Genomic DNA, 21256 nt, shown 5'->3' on the forward strand with positions numbered 1-21256 from the left:
ATTATTGGATATGATTTGTGTAAAACCTAACGAGGCTGGCATAATGCAACAGCGTTAAAGCCTCATACAAATAAGAGATAAAAAACCGACCAAGTGCGAGTCCTAAAAAATCGTCTTCATACTAGTTTATGATATGTAAAAGTTTGCAGTATGCTAGGAGGCGGTAAACGAGTATCCACTCATACTTTTTCTATGTCAGTAATATTCACAGGCTATGAATACATTCTTCATTATGCTAACTATGATGCGTGTCAATGAAGCATTTAATTAGGAATAATAATCATCATTTCGAATTAGACTTTTTATAAGCATACTACAAAGGCTACAAAGAATTATTGACATAGTCAATGCCATCCAGAGATTTATTCAATTCGGATAATGACTAGGTCGGGTAATAACAAAACAAATCTTGTAATATTAGTTTGCTTATTATGAGTGAATTCAGAAAGTACTTGCTCTATCCTTGTGTTGGATAAAAAAAATGTTATGATCTATCTACAGTTTTACGACTTTTGACTGAGGAAGGCAGAAACAGTATTCATGACCGAAAGTTGAAGAAAGAGTGAAAAAGAAAGCGTTAAAGAGTAGGCCAAGTTTACTGACAACATAAACGTCAGTTTTCGTAAAACAACTACGTACAGGGAATTTTTATGTTCAAGTTTCAAAGTAAACGTTTTAGGCTGTTGGTGAACTTGGGCCCAATAGTGTAAGTGTGCGAGTAACTTTTTAAGTCAAAAGTTCAACTACAAAAATGACGAAAGTAGGCAATTGTCTTACCGTTTGAGCGACTTTTAGAAATGTTCAAGATGAATCTATATCACAACTTTATTATAAAAAAATATGGAATACTAGAAGCCTATAACAGGATCACAATAATGAATATCATCATCTTACCCAGTGATCAGGCGACGATCCATTGTCCTTCAGAAAACATAAGTCACGGAGCATAGATATTGACATCGAAATCAAACACAACAATACAAATAACTAATCATAACTTTAATATAAATCAGTGAAACTTAAATAATTATTTTATAACAACATTGCGAGTACTGTCCACGACAGCAGTACGGTGGTTGGTAGGAAGATTGTTGCTGAACTTGACTCATCTTGTTCACTTTCGCCTGACTCCGGCGCTGCTGTAGTTGATGATCCATCAGGTGTTGTTGATTCTTCGCCAGACCCTTCTGTTGTTGGTTCAGCTGTTGTAGTCGTAGTTGGTGCTTCTGTTGTAGTCGTAGTTGGCGCTTCTGTTGTAGTTGTAGTTGGCGCTTCTGTTGTAGTTGTAGTCGGCGCAGGTGTCGGGTCTACTTCTTCTCCTGAACCACCATCTTCTGGGGGATCTTCATCATTGGCTGCAGCTATAATGGTAGCAGCATTGTCTGAACCCCACTGCATGTTATTTCTAGCTGAGGTTATGGCGCTGATGCCCACAGCGAATTCGGGGACAGCGTTTTGGTTAGCCAACAGCCATTCTTCCATCTGTGGATAAAAATATTATGTTTAAACAAATCAGTCAAATTATAGTTATTGTTGTTGTTGTGAAGTTACTTTTTTTCAACGTTATAGGCCTTTATTATAAGAAAACAATGCACCACTTGAAAATTGTGCTGAATCTATACTTAATATTATAAAGAGGAACACTTTGTTTGTTTGTTTGTTTGGTTGTAATGGATAAACTCAAAAACTACTGGACCGATTTTAAATATTCTTTCACCATTAGACAGCTATATTATCTGCGAGTAACATAGGCTGTAATTTATTCCGGTGCGGGCAGTAGCTCCCACGGGACGCGGGTGAAACCGCGGGAAAACGGCTAGTCTAATATAAAATGTAATTTCTGTGAGATTGTAGGCAAATAATTCATGCTAAAAGCATAATAAAATTATTAACTTACATCCCTCAGACCAGCTTCGTCTAAATAGCTAGCGGTGGTTGTGAGAACGTTGTTGAACCACGCTGGAAGGACGACACTGAAAAGAAACAAACATTAAATTTATGTTATTGAATAGGTGATACACATTGGAAACTAATACTACTAGAAAGAAAGAGCTGCAGCGCTTTTTTGACAACTTCCGCGAAAGGTGACGTTTAAAACCACCCAACTTATTTTTGACGTTTGACGCTGCTCCAATATTATGTCAGTACCATGCTAAGAATTTAGAAAACCCGATTTGAAAATCCGCTATTGTGAAAGCACTGACACTACACAATCAGATTGAAATCAGATTGAACAAGTACGTGATAAGAGGTTGTGTGAAAAATATATTGAAGATCTGAACTTACGCTTTTCTGATAGCATCAACGTTGTCCTTGAGGAATTGCAGACCAGCCTTGGCGTTGTCACGATGACCCATGTAGAAGAACGAGAATGCATTAACTCGGTCCTGGGCTTTGACGACATCGTCATCCAAAATCATGTTCAAGTACCTTTAAAGAAAATATTTGTTTATAATACTATACTGAAGAAATAAAAACATTAACATTGTTGTTTCAAAAAGTTATACCGACGTTTGACACGTGCGTATATCTCACCGGGCACCTAACTAAAGGTCAATCTTCAGGTCCAATCTTGATATAAGTTTTTACAAAAATACCAATTTAAAAAATAAAACTACTGCTTAAAATAATGATTCAATAGCTTAAGTAATTCATGTTATTGTATTTCTTAGACTTTTAGCCACATTTCATGTTCAAAATTAGTTTTTAAATAGTCGTATCAACATTGTTTACCTTCAGTTAAGTGTACCCTACTCAAATGGAGTATAAGTTTTCTCCTGTTGCCATTTGAGTAGGATTTACTACATGAAGGACATTGTATTTCTTTAAGCCTTGAATTACCACATATGTATAACTACGTATTTGGTTCTGCATACTCGTGTTTTACAAATAAAATATCTTTATCTTTAAAATAGGTACCAATACCCAACCCATCGGGTTATGAGAGTGAAGGAATAGGGAGTGCACCTGTGTCTGCGCAAATGCTCGTGCACTATAATATGTCCCGCGCAGCTGGCTGATCTCCTTAAATGAGAACAGCCGCCGTGGCCGAAATCGGCCGTGGACGCCATTATTATAGGTACCGTTTAAACAAAGTCAGGTAACTTACGCCTGTCCAGCCGCAGTGTTGCTGGTGCATCCTAAGGATCTGAGCATGGCAACTTCGTCTCCCTGGTTGTTGGAGGCTTGGCGACGGTTGTAGAGGTACTGCCACTCATCGAGACCACCGGCACGGAGACCTTCGCAGAACACGTGGCGCCTCAGGTTAGGGTTGACACTGAAGAAAGAAATATCAATTACTAGCTGACCCAACAAACTTGATGAAAAAGGTTAAGAAACCTTTATTTAAAATTTTTAAAAACTTAAACTTTTATTTTAGCTAATAACTTTTTACAATAACTTAATAATAAATATATATACTTTATTTAAAATATATTGTAATCCATAGGTATCATCAATATTCTATATGGGTTTGGCCAATTTCCTCTAAAGTTTATTAAGCCATTACTTAGCTATATGAAACTCGTAGACAGCGTGGGGGTTTACTCATTGTAAATAGCTAACAGTCACGCGATACGTAATATGAAACGTAGTGAATATTTGGGCTTCCAAATGAGGTAAGAACTAATTGTATGTACGATGAACATTTGAAAATAATAAAAAGTCATAAAGGCAATATTTAGCAACAGTCAGTAAACAATTATGAATCTTATAATAACATGTTAAAGTTGAAATTCACTTACGCGACACTGTTATCCTTCAAAGCCACGAACTTTTGTACAGCATTGTCGACACAACCTTTGTGTCCAATGTTGCAAGCGAATGACAGTGTGAAGAATCTATTCAGTGTTCTCGTAAGAGGTTCATTTGCAACCACATCATATCCAAGATCAGTTATCACAGCATCTAAGAAGCCGTAAAGAATTTCCTGAAAGTTAACAAAAGGAATTATAATTTCAATTTTCGCAATCATGTATCACTCTGGTCTCTCGGTAATGAAAAAACTTGCAAAAATTTTGGTGAATCATATTATTTTACTTCTGCCGCAAGTAATTCCAACAAAATACTAGTATACCAGGCACAGAATAGGTTAAAGATATCGATAAATTATATCTTAAAAAATAACAACATTTGTCATACAGATAAAGAGGTAAAGACTTGTTGCGATGTGGAGATAACAGAGTACGAAAAACTAATAAATGTTGAAGACCAAAATATAAGCAAAACTGTTCTTAGGTAAGTAGCTACCAAAGCCTAACCAAAAATAAATTATACAGAAGTGTTCTTACGTCAAAAGCAGCCAAGGTCGTAGGGAGATGGAGGAAGCGGTTCCTCAGCCAGTTGAAACCAGTAATAGCTGGATACCACGAGTAGTAGCTGGTGTCCTTCTTCAAGAAGTCCAGAACTTTGAATCCGAGACGATACGTCATTTGTCCAGATCTCATCAGAGCGAAAACGTCGTCAACGATCTAGAATGATAAAAAGAAAATTGATTTATTAGATAAATAGAATAATAATATTTGTATACTTTCCACTGTATTTTCCTTATGTACAAACGCTAGAAGTTCAACCTACCCGAATCTATCAAATTTTACCAATCAAACCTTCCCATACTGTGATAAGGTTGAAAATCGGTTGAAGAAATTTAATAGATCTGTGCCTTTTTAGAACATGTGTTATATATGAAATGTAGTGGAAACATACCTGAGCTCTGTTCAAATGATGGATAGCCGTGTGGTCTCTGCTCAGGGCGGCTGCAAGCAACTCCCAGTTGCGAGTGTCATAGTTCACACGGTAGATACCTATAAAGAAGCAAAAGTTAAGTTCTGGGAGTCTTAATATAAGTATAATACCATAAGTAATAAAACCTATATTAGCAACAAGACATCAAATTAGAGGTATATGTCTGTACCAATACTTCTCTAAATCATAACTCACCTTTCTGTTGAACGTTGAAGATGACCCATTCATTTGCACCTACAGTCCTTTCAATGAAGTCAGTCTTTGCAGTCATCACTTTGCTAGGCAACAAGTTCTGCCAGTCAGGGTTGCTCTCAGTTGTGTAAGTAAGGGGCAGTGGCCAAACTTGGTCGGTAGGCGTGGCAGTGGCGCTGACTAAGAAACGTTTCTGTTGGAGAAGATACGAAAATAAATTACAATCTACGCTTTCTAATGTCGTAGTATTAAAAATAATTTGTTTGATGCGATTTATTCATACGCGAGCTGTGATCCCACTAGGTTATGCATTGTCCAATGACATCAAAAATATTTTTGCGATGGTTAAACGTGGCTTCATTTCGTGGATGTTTACCTGAGATAGCTCAATGCGACCATCTGCTGAATTGACAGAAACTTCAAGGACTGGATATCCTGGTTCCTCTACCCAGTATTTCATGAATGATGCAATATCGAAGGTGTTTGATGGTACACCATCTTGCTGAACTGCTGTAGCAAAAGCACTGTAGAGGTCTGCTGGGAAAGCGTGTTCGAACTTCCTGAGAAGGCAATATTATTGTATTAATTTAGGCATAATTTCTTAAATTCTGAACTATCGGCTTCTGTGTGAAGATTAACTGGGTATGTTAAAGTGTTTTTATTAAAAGGATCTATGAATTAAAAAAATGTGTTCTCTTGAATCGAATTCGTGAGTCTCTTCAATTTATTAAATGGAATACAGAAAATTATTATGTATGAAAAGAAAATTACCTGGCTTCCAAGAATATGTTCAAAGCCTTTTTGAAAGTATTTTCCGTAACGAAATGCTTCAACATGAGGAGCAAAGAAGCTCCCTTAGAGTAGCTGATACCACTGAAGTGTCCTGTGACTTCGGTTGGGCTGTTCACTGTGTGTTGAAGGGCCCTTGTGGAAAGCGTGGCGTCAGCAGAGAGAGCGCTTTGAACGTACATAATGTTGAACTGATCTTCTAATTCCATTGTTTTGTCTACCTGGGAGAGAACATCGATAAAACATTGTTACTAAAGTTACGCTACGTGTTCCACGGTCAAGAACTTACAAGTAATGTTAACCGTATTGATGTAGGAAGGATAGGCGACACTTACTCCATCCATGGCGAAATATTCGAAGTAGCTAGCGAAGCCCTCATTGATCCAGACGTTATCCCACCATCTGCAGGTGATGAGGTTACCGAACCACTTGTGAGCGAGCTCGTGAGCAGTAATAGTACCGATGTACATCTTGTCCAAAGCATTGGTCTCACCTTCTTGGTACAATAGACGCAGTTCCCTGTGAACATTGTTTGTTGTTAAGACATAGGATTGAATCAGTGCCTCGTTATTCCCAAAAGTTTTCAAAGCCAGAATAACTAAAACATTATCAAACATTTAACTTAGATAAAATCTTACCTGTATGTTACCAATCCCCAGTTTTCAGTGGCTCCTGAAGCCCAATAAGGAGAAGCTATTTGATCGTTCTTCATATTAGTGTTCTCGTCCATGCTGTAGTAGTCAATACCTAAATATTCGCCGAGCCAATTAGTCACTGGAGGTCCGACTTCTAGAGCGTATTGTCCTTGGCCGGCAGCGGTGGGTCGGGCTAAGATTCTGTAAGATCTCGCGTCGTTATTGTTGTTGGCGATGACGGTGAAGTCTTCACTGATGTGGAAGGTTACCAAGTAGGCCGACATCCGCGGGGTAGTATAGAAAACCTCCCTAATGCGGTTATTGACCCTGAAACATTAATTGTAGATTTTATTGATGATAAGAAATAAGGAGCTTTTTTTATGTCGGGATAGGATGGACACATATTTTCCATCAGGAGATACATGTTATTTAAAGTTTTTTTTTTTCGTTTTTTTTTTTGTAGTTTCTACCATTTTTAAATTAATTTACAACCCTAATGCTGTTATTGTTATTATCATCAATATCTTTTTTATTTGTCCGTTAAATTTTATCTGATATACGAAAAGTCCCGGATATGGTTTGTTTTGTGATAAGTAAGCAATTAACTGATGTCAAGCATTCTGCTACTAGAAAATATCATAAAATAAGTACAATATCTACATATTTTGTATTATTTCCTGTTTGTGTTGTTACTGTTGCATCATATCTTACACAAATAAAAATAATAAGGACCACGGGGATCAAGTGTTGTGTGATAAGTTCAGGCTACCACCACTACCTATTCTTCTTCTTTCGTGTCGATGACATGTCTCATAGTGAGACTACACGTTGCCAGCCCAATATGCCACCACAGCGAGGGCACGGCTGGATGCATTCATGCGGTCCTGCCGCGAGCAAGTTTCAGGGCACTACCTATTAGTAGTCAGGGTGGCTAAAATAGAAATTACTTACAAATCGCTTGATTTGATTCCCATATTGGAGAAGGACGGAGCAAAGGTTACTGGTCTGTTGATGATGATGTCGAAGGTAGACTTGAAACCAGGCTCATCGAAGCTGGGAAATGCTTGTCTTGAATTTGTTGGTTGCAAATGAGTAGCTGCGTACCAGCTGTAAAAGAAAAAAAATGAAGGTATTCAAAATTATTAGGATTTTGGAGCTCTTCAGAGTGTCCTACGACCATCAGTAGACAGCAAAAGGCAGGTATGATGATGATGATGATTTAAAAAATGACAGAGATGATGAATGAGCTGATAAAACTTCTCATGCCAATTATGACATAACATTTTATATCAATAGATTTGTAATGAAAATGATCTATGAATAATGTATAATTACATATCAGATAATTCGTTTAAAGATATGGGGCTAAGCCATGATATAGCATGCGGCTTAGTCATTATGGTTAGATGTAGATATTAGATGGCGCCGAATTTGCAATGTGACTAATCGACTTGCAAGGAGGATGAGAAAGAAAAGAAAAAAAAACATTTGTTGACACAACGCGTGACAAATACATAGACATAGAGGAAAAGTACATAAAAAGATATAAATTTACCAGATAGGTCCAGCAGTAACACGATAGTTTTTAACTAGACCTAAGAGGCGTTGAGTAAATAGAATTGGGAAGTATAAGGTAGTCAAAAATAATTGCAAAACTCACCGTGTATTACCGTTTGCGTCCTTATGGCTTCCTCTAAATACACCTCGGGATAATGGTGTCTCATTAATGTTACCGACATAATCGACAGTCAGCTTGTAAACTGCTCCATTTTCTAAAGTAGCCCCAGCAGGTAGGTTGACTTTCAAGAAATGGTAGGCACTTATGCGTTCGAATGGATTAGTGGCATGAAGAGGAACAGTGGTACCAGCTTCGGTGGTTAGAGCTACAGAATTTATTGCACGTACGTTCTCTTGAATGATGAGCGCGTTCAGGTCAGCTTTAAGTGTCTAAAAAAAGAAAGGTTCTGTTACATAATCCTCTTTTGAAAAGTTTGTGTTTGTGACTGGGACTTATTGCACTGTGTCGTTGCTTACATGATCTTGTTACTAAGTCACTCCATTTGATTATATCTGAATTATTTATGGTTCATATCTAGATGTTTTTATTGAATTTAGCGGTTCGCTCTGTGGACGTTAATAGATCAATTTCTATTTCGCCCTTCAAAGTCATATGGGTGTATTTAATGCATTCAATGGAATAACTATTTAAAGAATCAAGTATATTAGTAAACTCGCTTACCCTAAGCGTGATGGTAACAATACCATCAAAGGTGAACGCCTCCTTGGTATCTGTAGCAGTGAAGTAAGGGGTAACCTCCACAACATAATTTATGGGGTCCAGATCTTCGGGGAGCCGGTAGGAATCTGGGTCAGAAGTACTGAAGAACTCCGGTTCATCAAATTCCGGTGGAAGAGGGAAGTCAGCCGAGATGATGGCGGCCGACGCCAGGAGTATGATGGTGATGAATTGCATGGTGCTGAAATGGAAACAGTGATTAATCCCTATAGCCTAAGTTCACTTAAAATTCGGTTTCAATTTGGGAACGATAAATGTAATTTTTTAAACGACATCACACGATAAAATGATACTTTAAAGATAAATAATGAAAAAGAAAAGGAAAAAGTCGAAATAAATACCATGCATTCAAGATAAATATCAGTTACTCAGTCTTGTACTGTAGATATAAAACTGATAATACCTAACCATACAAGCCCATTAAAAAATATTTTTGTAGTTAAAATTCAAGATTAAATAAGCCTGCAGTCAACACCTACCTTCGTTTGGATAACACCACGCAAAATGAACAAGAACTCATTGGAAATATTAATTTGATATTTTTTATATTTAAATATTAGTTTTATCAGGATTATTGGTAGCGATATCTACCGCAAGGTTCGATAAAATATATATTGTGCAGATAAAAATTGGTAGGTCTATTGATAAACAATTAAATAGCAGGACAACTATAAATTAAGCCCTCACGGCATCATTCATTGAAATAATGATCGTTTTAGAAGATAAAAAATTTAAATACTTAAAGGACAAAATGTACACAATCAAGTTCTTTTAAATAGTCGTATGTGTCTACTGCTGTTGCCTGATTTTTATCTAATAATTACAACATCCCTTTTGCCGTTTGTGTTCCTATAGATTCCTTGTTGCAGTTTTCGCCACAATTTCCCAGGGGTCGGGAAGTCAAGTCACGAATCTTGACTTGTAATTTTTACTTGTATTTATTACACATTATCGGTAGGTGTCATAGTCCTCATAGCTTTCCATATTCCAATCAAATAACTTACACCACAATAATAGCCCAAGTTCTATTATTTTATAATTAGCAATAATTTAGCGCAGAACAGGGAATTGTCCTTCGGAATATGATCCATAGTGTATATTATCTATAGGATAATCGTTGGTTATGTTTTGAACGCCATCAGTCCTAGATACAATAGAAAAACTGTTTGTCTTAAACTTGGCGTTCAACGTAAAGAAAATAAAAATATATGATTTCAATGGTGTAATAGTAGAATCGACTTCCAGTGAAAATTGAATAGATATAGGGAAGTTATAGCATTGTAAATATGCCTATTCTTATTAAAAACTACAGAAGTCAGATCGTATAAGAGCCGAGTCTAAAGTAGTATTGTTATAGCTAACAAGGAAAAATCTCCAGGAAGGTATCGAACCATAGTATCATTTTAGTCCAGTTAGATTTACCTGATTTCGTTATTACTAATACACCAGACGTTAATTTTGATTCATCATCATCATCATCTCAGCCATAGGACGTCCACTGCTGAACATAGGCCTCCCCCTTCTCTACAGATACCTGTTGGAGGCGACCTGCATCCAGCGTCTTCCGGCGACCTTGATTGCTGACAAATTATTGATAAAAATGTCCGGGTTATGTGTTGACTGTATTAAGCACGTGTTGACTTCTACATCCTATCTGTTATCATATCTCTAGTCTCTACGTATTTAATACCTAATATATCAAAATATTTTGATGAAGGGGAAATCACACTACATCATATTATGACACTTGTGACATCATATCAGCCTATTGCTATCCAGTGCTGAACGCAAGCCTCCGGCAACGAGCGCCAATCATCTCGTTCTTAGACAGCAAGCATCATTGAACATCTTTGGCTGTGATTGAACAGCTTTGTCAGTCGTCACGTGTAGTCAGAAAATCAATCTTGCCAAGGGGTATTGGGTGGCCCGGTATCTGATCTCCTCAGATCAGATAGGCAGTCGCATCCTGCAAAACACTGGTACTTAGCTGCATCTGGGTGTACTCGAAGTCAACCTCGATGTAGTTAGGAAAAGGCTCGGGAGTTGATGGGTAGCAAGCATCAATGCCCATAATTGGGTATCTATGTTATCCGCACCGATACCGCTCCACCCGAATTCATACTTAAAATACGCTTTGTGGCCTACCTAGTGATCAAACTGTTAATGTTAATTGCATAGATTTGCATCTCTGATTTGAAAAGTAATGTACTTGCCTACTTTATTGTTGTTTTATGATTGATCATTATGTATTAAAATGTTAGCTATTTATGAAATATTGCCATTATCGTTTTTATTCAAAGCATACCGCTGAGTTCTTGGAAAAGTTTCATTAAGATTAGATGGTGGTTTAGATTTTACACATTTCATAAAGGTATTTATAATCCTTTAGAGTACACGGACACTTTCAATGTTTAGTCGACCGATAATAATTTGTTTAGGTTCGTAAATCAGTATAAAATGTAACGGTAATGGCATCAGATCGATCGAACGAACGGGAATCAAAATATACTTTTGAAAAACTGCCGTGTTTTGACAGATAAAGTGTTAATCAACGGGAAAAGTTTAGCCAGATAAGGTAAACAGCATTTTCCTGGTACCGAATTAAAGATCCGGATATAACCGGGCTACTAACTAGCGATGACGTAGTAATTGATAACAAAAAAGAACCGCAAACCTGCAATGTAACTGTATACGCCTAAAAATATCGATGACAGTAACTCAGACATGCATACATACCCACCCATACCTAAATGTGTTTCACAACGATGAGGCAATAGCACATAAAAAGAAAGACAAAATACTGGTTACTGGATACGAATATTTTGAAAAAGAGAAAAAACAAAACAATATTATTTTTTATGTTTTGTTTATATTCAGTCTCCACCCACGGCACTATAGCGTCTCGGATTTTTGGGAGGTGAATGTGGGGCCAAAGCCAACACGCTGAAGCCATTATAAGGCAAGTTTAATAGAGTAGTGGCACAAAACCGACGATTATCCCTATATACACTATAGAAATGTGCACAAGAATTAAATAATCCCAGGTTCCGAATCCAGGAAACGATTGCTAAGTATGGAATAAAACCTACTCGGGCTATTGTGGCGGTATGCCTAATGTACTAGGAATGGAGAAACTACGGAAACTACTATATTCGGTGATATTTATTTTATTTATTCAACAGTTTATGTAGACAGTTATACATGAATCAAGTACAAAGGTTATTGATTTTTATAGCGACAGAAATGCATCATCTGTAGATATTTTAAATGTGCATGTAAGGTAAGGTTCATGAGGTACCTACTCTCTGGTATTCCTGGTACAGCATAGTCTTAGTAAGAAGGTCCCGATTTACGATTCAATATATTGAACTCTTGACATGCTTTTTCAACATGGAAACATATCATCCTCCTCCGAGCCTTTTTTTCCAACTATGTTGGGGCCGGCTTCCAGTCAACATGGAAACCTGTAGCATGATTTTAAGTAATTTAACATATGACAATTACTGCACTTTCTGGCTTCTAGTTGAGTATTATCATTAAGTATTATCATTACTTACTTAAGTATTTTCGTGCGGCAATGATGAAATAAAACCAAAATTCCAAAAATAAAAAAGTATATTTCAACAACAATAAATACAACAGCGTTGCTTAAGCCTAAAACGTTCAAACAACGAACAACAAGACAGACATGGCGACGAGCATGGCTAGTGACGTCATCGGTACAGCCGCTGAGGCTTTCGCAGCTGCCAAAATGGAGTCCGCGTTAGCAGTGCCCCACGCCATATTGCTTCTGGCTGCTGGGATTGCATTGATTGCTGCAACGAACTCAGGTGCGAGAGGGTACGGGTGAGCTGTGCGAAGCCAGTGGTCATACTATAAAGAAAAAGAATATTTAAATTGCCTGTTTCAATTCTTAGGACTTAATTCGAATTGTAGTAGTAGGTACTTCGTCTAATTTCCGAAACGTTTTGCAAATGCATGATAATAGATTATTTTTTAATATACATATGTAGTTTATACAAGCCAATTGAGTAGTACTTTTTGACAGCCAAAGAAATTCTTCCAAAATAAAACATTATTTCTCCATTAGACAGTACTTCTTTCTGTAGTCTACTCAACTCTTATGCTATAACGGTATGTGAGAAAATTATTATTAGGTATATTCTTACCTCAACTAATCCAGGTTCATCCAGATATGAAGCGAGGTTAGTCAATGCACTCTGCACTGGTCTCGGAGGAGCATCGTGGACGTACCTAAATAAAATAATAATATAGAGAATAGATAAAGAAATAAAATATACTGCATATTTTATATTTGGTGAACCTTTGCTTCAGGACTTAAAGTTATCAAGGTTTTTTGTTTACGATAAAACCTACGAAGCTGAGCAGTCGTATTCTCAAGTAAATGAAATTTGAAAACAACACTGAGAGTCAGTTATGTCATCTTCCAAAAATATAGTTGAATTTAAATACTAACGCTGTTCTAATGGCATCCATATTTTCTTTGACAAACTGCAAGACAGTGTAGGCATTCTCTCGGTTTCCAAGCAGAGCATAGTTGAAAGAGTTCAGTTTGTCATGAGACCTCACTTCTTTGGTCAAAGTCAGCTCCAAGTATCTGAAACAGAAATACATAGTAACCCTGAAGTTCATGTACGTATTTATTTTTGGATGTCTCAATAATCACAAATATTTTGACTGATTCATTTTTAAAATAAAGGCTAGAATCACTATGGAAAAAAAAAATATTGTGGGAGTCAATTCAGTTTATGGTTTATTAGTTTTGTATTCTTTGTGATAAAGCCAACGTGGACGCTCTATTCATAAAAAAGAACATACCTGGTCAGCAATTTAGGGTCTCTAGAAGCTCCAAGTCCTCTCAACATTTCCAGTTGATCATTAGCGTAGTTGGACTCCCTGAATCGCTTGAGCAAGAAGTCGAAGTCGTTCTCATCACCCTCTCGCATGGCAGTGACGTAGACGTTACGACGAACTCGGGAATTGATCCTGAAATTATGAAGCAATTTTACAATCCCATGATGTATAAAGTCGACTTGCAAGTTCCTATGTATCAGATTCACCCTCTTCCGAAAATTGTCATAAATAACATCGAACTTGCATTGACCGTATGTAGGATAAATCCATTTCCAGAATTATCAAAAAACATGACACAAAAAACTCGTATAAAGTTTTTAGATTAGGCAAAGAAAATAATAAGCACCATGTTCGATTTAGTCAGTACATCATCAAACAAGTTCCTATGTATAATACTCACGGAACGCCATTATCTCTCAAGTTAACGAATCGGTCCCAAGATTCCTGATTACACCTAACATGGCCGAGCATACAGGCAAAGTGTAGGATGTTCTGTCTCGCCATCGTCACAGTGGGAGTCTCATTGGCAGCGGGCTCGAAGCCTAGAGTGGTGATTGCGTGCTCCATCAGACCTAAGATGTATGTCTGCAAACAAAAAGAGTTTTGGGATAAGAATAGGTGTAAAAAAAGTAAAAAAAAATAATAGGTCTGTTCAAGTATTTTGGCCTTATCCAACAGCTTTGGGACTCGATTCTACTTGCCTTTTGGTTTTCTACATATTTATTGCTTCTAGACTTCACCTATTAAGTCTTCTTACTATTTTATTTTTACGTATGGTATAATGAAAATAATTATAGAATTTTCGCATATGATCCTCTATCATGATGAAGATGATATTTTTTCTAAAAGATGGATGAAAGAAATAATACTTACGTCAAACTGAGCCTGTTTGTCAGGAATGTGCCTCAATCTGTTTCTGTACCAAGTGTAGCCAGAGATTGCTGGCTCCCAAACGTGGAAGTTGGTCTCATTGGCCAAGAACCTCAGGATATCGAAACCAAAGTTCAAGGTCATCCTCTGAGACCTCATGAGAGCAAACACGTCATCAACTACCTAAACAAAGAAATACATCTTCATGTAGTAATACCCTGGACTGAAGAATATGATATCAAAGTGTTAAAAAGAAGTATGCAAGGATCTGCATGAAAGACATACCTGAGCTCTATTCAAATAGTGAATTGTGTCTGGTTCATTAAGCAAAGCTTCGGCGATCAATCCCCAAGTCTTCTCATCGTAGTTTACTCTGTAGTGACCTGGAAGATATTAAAAAATATTAATCGGTTAAGTTTGTAGACATTAGAAAGGAAATCGAAAATACGTGTATATTAAAAAACAAAAATAAAAACACGTTGTTTCAAAAACAGGCGTATGCAAATTGGGCTGATCAATCATCACTTTTTGAACCTCAAACTTCCTATGTATTTTCTAATCACAAAATCAGATTCTACATACAGATTTATTGACCACATACCATGCTGTTTGTTATTGAATATGACCCACTCTTCAGCAGCGTTCTTCGTAATAGTGTCACTTGGTAGACTCATCATCTTTTCAGGCTTCAAATTGTCGAAGGTTCTGTTACTCTTTGATGAGTATGTGATCGGTATAGGATATACTGTTCCAGCGGAATTCGTTGATCCGCTTATGAAGAAGCGTTCCTGGAAATAATCGATAGTACAATGATTAATGTTTCATCTCAGGTTTTTAATATGTTTTTAACGCATGCCAGTTTCTGTTTCCAGGATCAGTATAGTTTTCTTCATAGTGGTTAATGAGTTTGGTCATATGAGTGAATTTTCATTATCATATCTATATCGATTATATTTTAACAAGTATCAAATTAAAGATTTAATAACTGACACTAACCTGGGTGAGCGTGATTATTCCTGTGGCATGGTTAACATTCACTTGTAAAATAGGGTATCCAGGCTCATTCACCCAGATTCTATAGTATTCCGTAAAACTGAAATTAGGGTAATCAGCCAGGCTTCCGTCTTCTTCAATCGCTTTAAGCATGGCATCTTGCAGGTCATACTGATCAGTCGCATTATAAGCGCTGAAAAATATCAAAAATAAATTTTATTTATCACTTTGCAATGTATGGCATCCTAAACGCAAGTATTTACTCTTCTGCCAAAAAGAAGATATGAGAATAACAACGCCTGCCTTATCATGCAAAAGTGATTGGAATAATTCAAGAATATTTCCAAAATCGGCAGATATTTTTTAGTTTTGCATTTCAGTTTCAATTGTAGCAGCACTTCTGTTATCAGAAATCGATTTAAAAACCAAACAAGCTACGCTCAAAACTTTGCACAATTTAAAACAATACTCACTTTGCCATCAAAAAGTATTTGCAAGATTTCTGGAAGGTATCCGGAGAAATAATGTTAGCAGTCTGTCTGAGGAAGGCAGCAGCTTTCGAGTAGCTGATGGTTCCAAAATGGCCAGTTACTTGTAGAGGAGTGTTAACTTCATGGTTCAATGGTACAGTTCCAGAGCCCGAGTCGAAAGACAAGGAATTCTGAAGGTAGCGGCTGTTGAAATGGTCGGGGAACTCGTATTCGGGGAACATCTGCAAAATACATTTTTCTTATTTGATGGAAGTTTCAAATAAGCGTAGACCTGACACACAGTAAGATAAAAGCCATTTATTTCAAGTAGTGTGTTTTTGCAGGGAAGAAGAAATTGTGGATTAAACTCCCCCAGCAAAAGTAATAGGATGCTGCAATTCGTAATCAAAAAATCAAGCAAACACATCAGTCATTCACATTGCGATGACGCGTGGTTTCTAATGCAGGTGTATAATCTTAAATATGTATATGATATCTTACCACATTGGTGGCAATATAACCGAAGTAGCTGGCATAGCCCTCATTGATCCAGGTGTTACTCCACCAGTAGCAAGTGATCAAGTTGCCGAACCACTTGTGTGCCAGTTCGTGAGACACAAGTGTAGCTGCGTAGTGTTCATTAGACATGATCGTCTCCGATTTGTTTATGATCATGTACAGCTCTCTGAAAGTTAATATAATAATACATTTAGAGTATACATATAAATATTAAAATATAAATGGTTTAAATTTTGTAAAATTGTTTAGTAAGAACAAAAAAACTGTAACCAACCTGTAACTGACCATTCCCCAGTTTTCAGTTCCAGCCGAAGCCCAGTCAGGAGATGAAATATGGTCATTCAGCAAATAAGGATGCAACGTCTCGTAAGGTATTTCGAAATAGTTGTTAAAGAACTCTGTCATCTTAACAGCAAGGTCCAAGGCGTGGTCTGCTAAACCAACTGTGTTGGATCTACCGATGATTCGGATAGCTGGTTTGAAGGAGGTATCTTCAGCAAGGACTTGGAATGTTTCGCTGACGAGGAAGGTGACGAGGTATGATGACATAACAGGAGTGGGAGCGAAGTCAGAACGGACACGACCATTGGCCAAACTGAAAAAGAATTTGAGAAAAATGAGAATCTAAAGACTTTAGATTCTTTTTTTTTTTTTTTTAGTCTAAAGACTTAAAAATAGATTCTCATTTTAATAGAACATTTGTATCACAAAAGACATACGTGGTGTTGGACAGAATAATGGTGTTGGAGAATGTGCCTACGTAAGCAGCAGGTCTAGTTAAATGCAGTTTGAAGACAGCTTTGAATAGAGGCTCATCCCAGCAAGGGAATGCTTGTCTGGCGTTGTATGGCTGGAAGTGAGTGGTGGCATAGATCCTGCAAATAACAACAAAATAAATTAGCGCATGGATTCAGTACACAAATAAAAATTACACAATGTTCCGATTATTCTGGAAAAATTTTATCTAACTCCACAGTAAAGACTTTCGCAAAGAATTGTTTAATAAGTATTGAACTAAAAATACGATTGGGTCCACAGGGAAAGTTAGCCTTCCTCAATAAATAGGGAATCTATGTAATATTGAAAAGATTTCGGTTCAAATTGATCCAGTAGTTCCTGAAATTGTGCGCACAACCTCTTTAGCTTCATACTGTCAACATAAATATCTCACCGTTCTTGACCATTAGCATCAGTATAATATCCTCTCCAGATTCCTCTCTTCATCGGACCTTCATTCATTGTATTAGTATATTCAATATTCAATGTATAATTGACATCAAGCTTCAAGGCTTCATCAAGCTTGATCTTCAAGAAATGGTATAATTCTACTGTTTCGAATTGAACAGATTTAGCTGTGCCAGGCCCGGTAGTGCCAACATGCTCAGCAATGGTAACTGATTCTACTTTGTCAACGTTTGCGTGAAGCACAATTTCTTTAACGTCTGCTTCCGTTGCCTGAAAGTTAAAATTGTAGGCAACATGAAATAACATTTATGCTTAATTATTCATTGAAAATGGTTGAAATTCTTAAAAGCTTATGTGTTCAATTGTTCTTTGTTACAGTTAGAAAATACCTTTCATCTTTAATTATTTCGAGATCTTTGATCTTTTCAATCGATTAAGTCAAGATCCAAGAATGTGATTAGCCTAATATCGATAATCTTAGACTTTACTAGTAAATCCTTTTAACGAATCGGAACTGATAAGACCCGAATTTTAGTACGACATTATTTAGGAAACATTATTCAGTCAGGTTTAGGTCAAAGACTGACTAAAGAAACGATGGATGGATTGTATGAAAGTTGAAATGCTTAGAAAAAATGTTTCTCGTGGGATGACAGCAAATAGAAGAGTATGGAAGAAGAAAAGGGCAGGAGGATGATGATGATACTTATTCAGGTTTTCCTCACATACCTTTATGACTATACTCTCTCGTCCCTCGAAACTGTAATCCTCTTTGTCTGTTGCCTCATCAAAGTAAAGATCAATATAAATATCGTATTCTAAAGGCACCACGGTCTTAGGCAATCTGTATGCACGTTCAGCATTTCTTGCAACAGGTACATCTGGGAGGGGAAAGTCTTCAAAATCCCTGTACCATGATACAGGGTGGTCGCCTTTAGCGACAGCCAAGAGCATGAAGCTCAAGGCTACGAGCAGTATTTTGGACATTTCTGGAAACAAGAAACAATTTCTATAATACGCAAATGATGATACAATGGTGATGTTCGGTATTATCATAGTCATCAATCTCGTACACAACAATTAAATTAAATGATTGATAGGATAAAAAATACGATTTAGAATTAATTTGCTCAAAGGAAAACATTCCGTGTTTCGGAAAGCACAATAAACTGTTGGTTCCGGCTGTTATTTGGACATCATTGGCAGTCGTTACGGGTAGGCAGAAGCCAGAAAACCCGACAACCAGTCTTACTGAGGGTATTGGGTTGTCCGGGTGACTCGGTTGAGGAGGTCAGATAGGCAGTCCCTCCTGATAATCAACTGCATCCGGTTAGACCGGAAGCTGACCCCAACGTAGTTAAGAAAAGGCAAGGCAGATGATAATATTAAAAAGTGTTAGTACGCCATTTTCTCTAAAAATAATTATGAAAGCAAATAACACCATAATGACGAAGTAGACTGTGCAAATAAACAATAAAAGAAATTCGCATCCCACAATGAAATGTAAGATTTTATCTATCTCATATGATAAATTCAGCAACGTGACTCGTTTCAAGGTTACAAAGTATTTTGGTAAAACAAAGAAGCATCTTTCAATAGACATGGTATTTTTATAAAACTATGGTGATATCTTTGTATAACAGACCACGTTGCAATCAATGGTATTATGATGGTATAGCAAAGAAAACAAAGAAATTATAAAAAATAAGCATACCTGAATGTCCTTTATACAGTGCCGATTATACTTCGACTGATAGCTTTGCCGAAAACAATCAAGTCAATAAAAAGGATAACGTAATCATTATTTGCTGATATAATTATTGAACACATCGATAAGTTATCACGTGTATTTCATATCGATGGTATAAACAATTTTGCTATAAAATAAAAACCTCTTTAATTCTTCTTGATAGTAATTTATTAGTTTTAAAATTGTATCCATTACACGGATATTCTGACTTTCTTTCTCTGCTTAGAGTAGAACTATTCGTTGTATCAGCCGAATGACGTCAACTGGACAAAGACCTCCCCCGAGGTTTGCCATTTCAACGTTTAGCCACCCGCATCCACTGTTTCCCGGCGACCCTGGCTAGATCGTCCATCCATGTATTGGAGGGTCCTTTCCACCTGGAAAACGCAGTCCTAGCCTGTCCACGCTGAGTTTTCAAGGTCGTGGTCGCCACTTGAGAACTTTTCTGCTCCATCGGCCATTTTATCGCCAGCTATGTGCCCTACAAATTGCTACTTCAGCTTTGCAATTCTTCGGGCTATGTCGGGGACTTTGGTTCTTCTGTAGATATCCTCATTTCTGATACGACTCCCACACTGACTCTGAGTGACTTTGAGCTTCCTTATGAGGTCCATATGGTCCTATGAAATTCACAAAAGCCAAAGTTACCATGATCTTAATTTTTTTGTGTTATATTTATATACCTAAGTCAATTTAATTCTCTCTTGATTATTTTATAGACCGACATTTTGATAAAGTGTTATCTGATATAATAGAGATTAACTAACGTTATAGTTCCAAACGCTGCTGTTTTTCCTTCTGCGAAAACTTTGGGATTTTCTTAATTACTATTTTCAGTGTGGGTGCAGCTTGTGATAATAGTAACATGGTTAAACTCCATTTTGCCTGTAGCCATCAGCCATGTATTTTAATCCTACCATGTATTTATTTTAACTTTATTTTTAGTATCTCTTCTCTAGGGTCCGAAAGCTTACAATTGTACTAGCCACTTTTTAACTACCGTAGGTACTTACAAAAACCATAATAATCATGAGTTTTTTTTTATTAGATAGCGCGATAATTATCTGTTTATTAGTTGGTGAAAACTTGCAAATCATAATTAAACTTAGATTTGAAAATATCAGCAAATGGCTTCAAGCAAGATGTTATCTATGAAAAAATCTTCTTTCAACTTTACATATGCCTATGATAATGAATATATACTATGAACTATATTATAAATAGTTCCTTTTAAGGATTCGGTTTTCAAACAGCCCTGAATTACAACTTAATAAAAAATAGGTTGTTTTTAGATTTTAGGTTTAAAATAATTCTCTCCTCGATCGTTCCCTCAATGCTGAGGATCGTGACTCCTTTTTATTTCGTCAACCAGTTGTCTCCATCGGTTACGTTCCGTTGCTTGGTGTAGTGCAGTGCTGACAGATATCTCCAGTTCCTCCGATATCTGGTCTGACCACCGTTTGGGACTTCTACCTCTAGGTCTTTTGCCTTCAATTTTTCCTGTTACCATCAGGCGTTCCAAGTTGTTAGTGTCTCTGCGAGCAACGTGGCCGAAATACCGTACTATTCGCTGCAAGCAGGTAGTGGATAAGCGTTTTGTCTTTTCTAGCTTTAGTTGTTGTAGAATGGATACATTTGTGCGGAAGGCTGTCCATGGTATCTGCAGCATACGGCGCCAACACCACATCTCAAAAGCGTCGATTCTCAGCCTGTCGGCAGCTTTAAAGTCCACGTTTCCGCACCATATAATGCGATGGAAAGACAAGAGTGCGGACCAGATGTATTTTGGTCCGATATCTGATGTTTCGGTCCTTCCAGACTTTGCTCAACTGGGTCATCGCTGTCTTTGCCATGCCAATTCGCCTACGTATTTCAGGTTCGCTACTTCCCTTATTTGTTATTAACGAGCCAAGGTATTGGAACTGGTTTACGGTCTCGT

The 21256-nt window shown here is 37.1% G+C and overlaps 2 protein-coding genes across 2 annotated transcripts; both read right to left on the reverse strand.

Moving 5' to 3' along the window:
• Window positions 1-978: 978 nt before the first annotated feature.
• On the reverse strand, window positions 979-9289 carry LOC110378012 (membrane alanyl aminopeptidase). The gene is made up of 16 exons (XM_021337080.3): window positions 9135-9289; window positions 8599-8836; window positions 8020-8306; window positions 7311-7466; window positions 6363-6686; window positions 6060-6243; window positions 5707-5945; window positions 5312-5495; window positions 4939-5128; window positions 4705-4802; window positions 4290-4469; window positions 3744-3928; window positions 3110-3277; window positions 2287-2430; window positions 1898-1973; window positions 979-1482 (listed from the first exon to the last, which is right to left on the reverse strand). Exons 1-16 carry the CDS (start codon window positions 9173-9175, stop codon window positions 1033-1035), a joined length of 3144 nt encoding a protein of 1047 aa, XP_021192755.3. The 5' UTR covers window positions 9176-9289; the 3' UTR covers window positions 979-1032.
• A 2963-nt stretch (window positions 9290-12252) lies between these two features.
• On the reverse strand, window positions 12253-19439 carry LOC110378015 (membrane alanyl aminopeptidase). The gene is made up of 16 exons (XM_021337084.3): window positions 19282-19439; window positions 18297-18556; window positions 17554-17837; window positions 17102-17257; window positions 16657-16977; window positions 16365-16548; window positions 15867-16105; window positions 15397-15586; window positions 15002-15188; window positions 14686-14783; window positions 14404-14583; window positions 13931-14115; window positions 13495-13662; window positions 13133-13273; window positions 12825-12909; window positions 12253-12528 (listed from the first exon to the last, which is right to left on the reverse strand). Exons 2-16 carry the CDS (start codon window positions 18552-18554, stop codon window positions 12319-12321), a joined length of 2886 nt encoding a protein of 961 aa, XP_021192759.3. The 5' UTR covers window positions 18555-18556; window positions 19282-19439; the 3' UTR covers window positions 12253-12318.
• Between the last annotated feature and the right edge of the window lie 1817 nt (window positions 19440-21256).

This window comes from Helicoverpa armigera, chromosome 12, assembly GCF_030705265.1.
Source record: "Helicoverpa armigera isolate CAAS_96S chromosome 12, ASM3070526v1, whole genome shotgun sequence".
Classification (NCBI taxonomy): Eukaryota; Metazoa; Arthropoda; class Insecta; order Lepidoptera; family Noctuidae; genus Helicoverpa; species Helicoverpa armigera.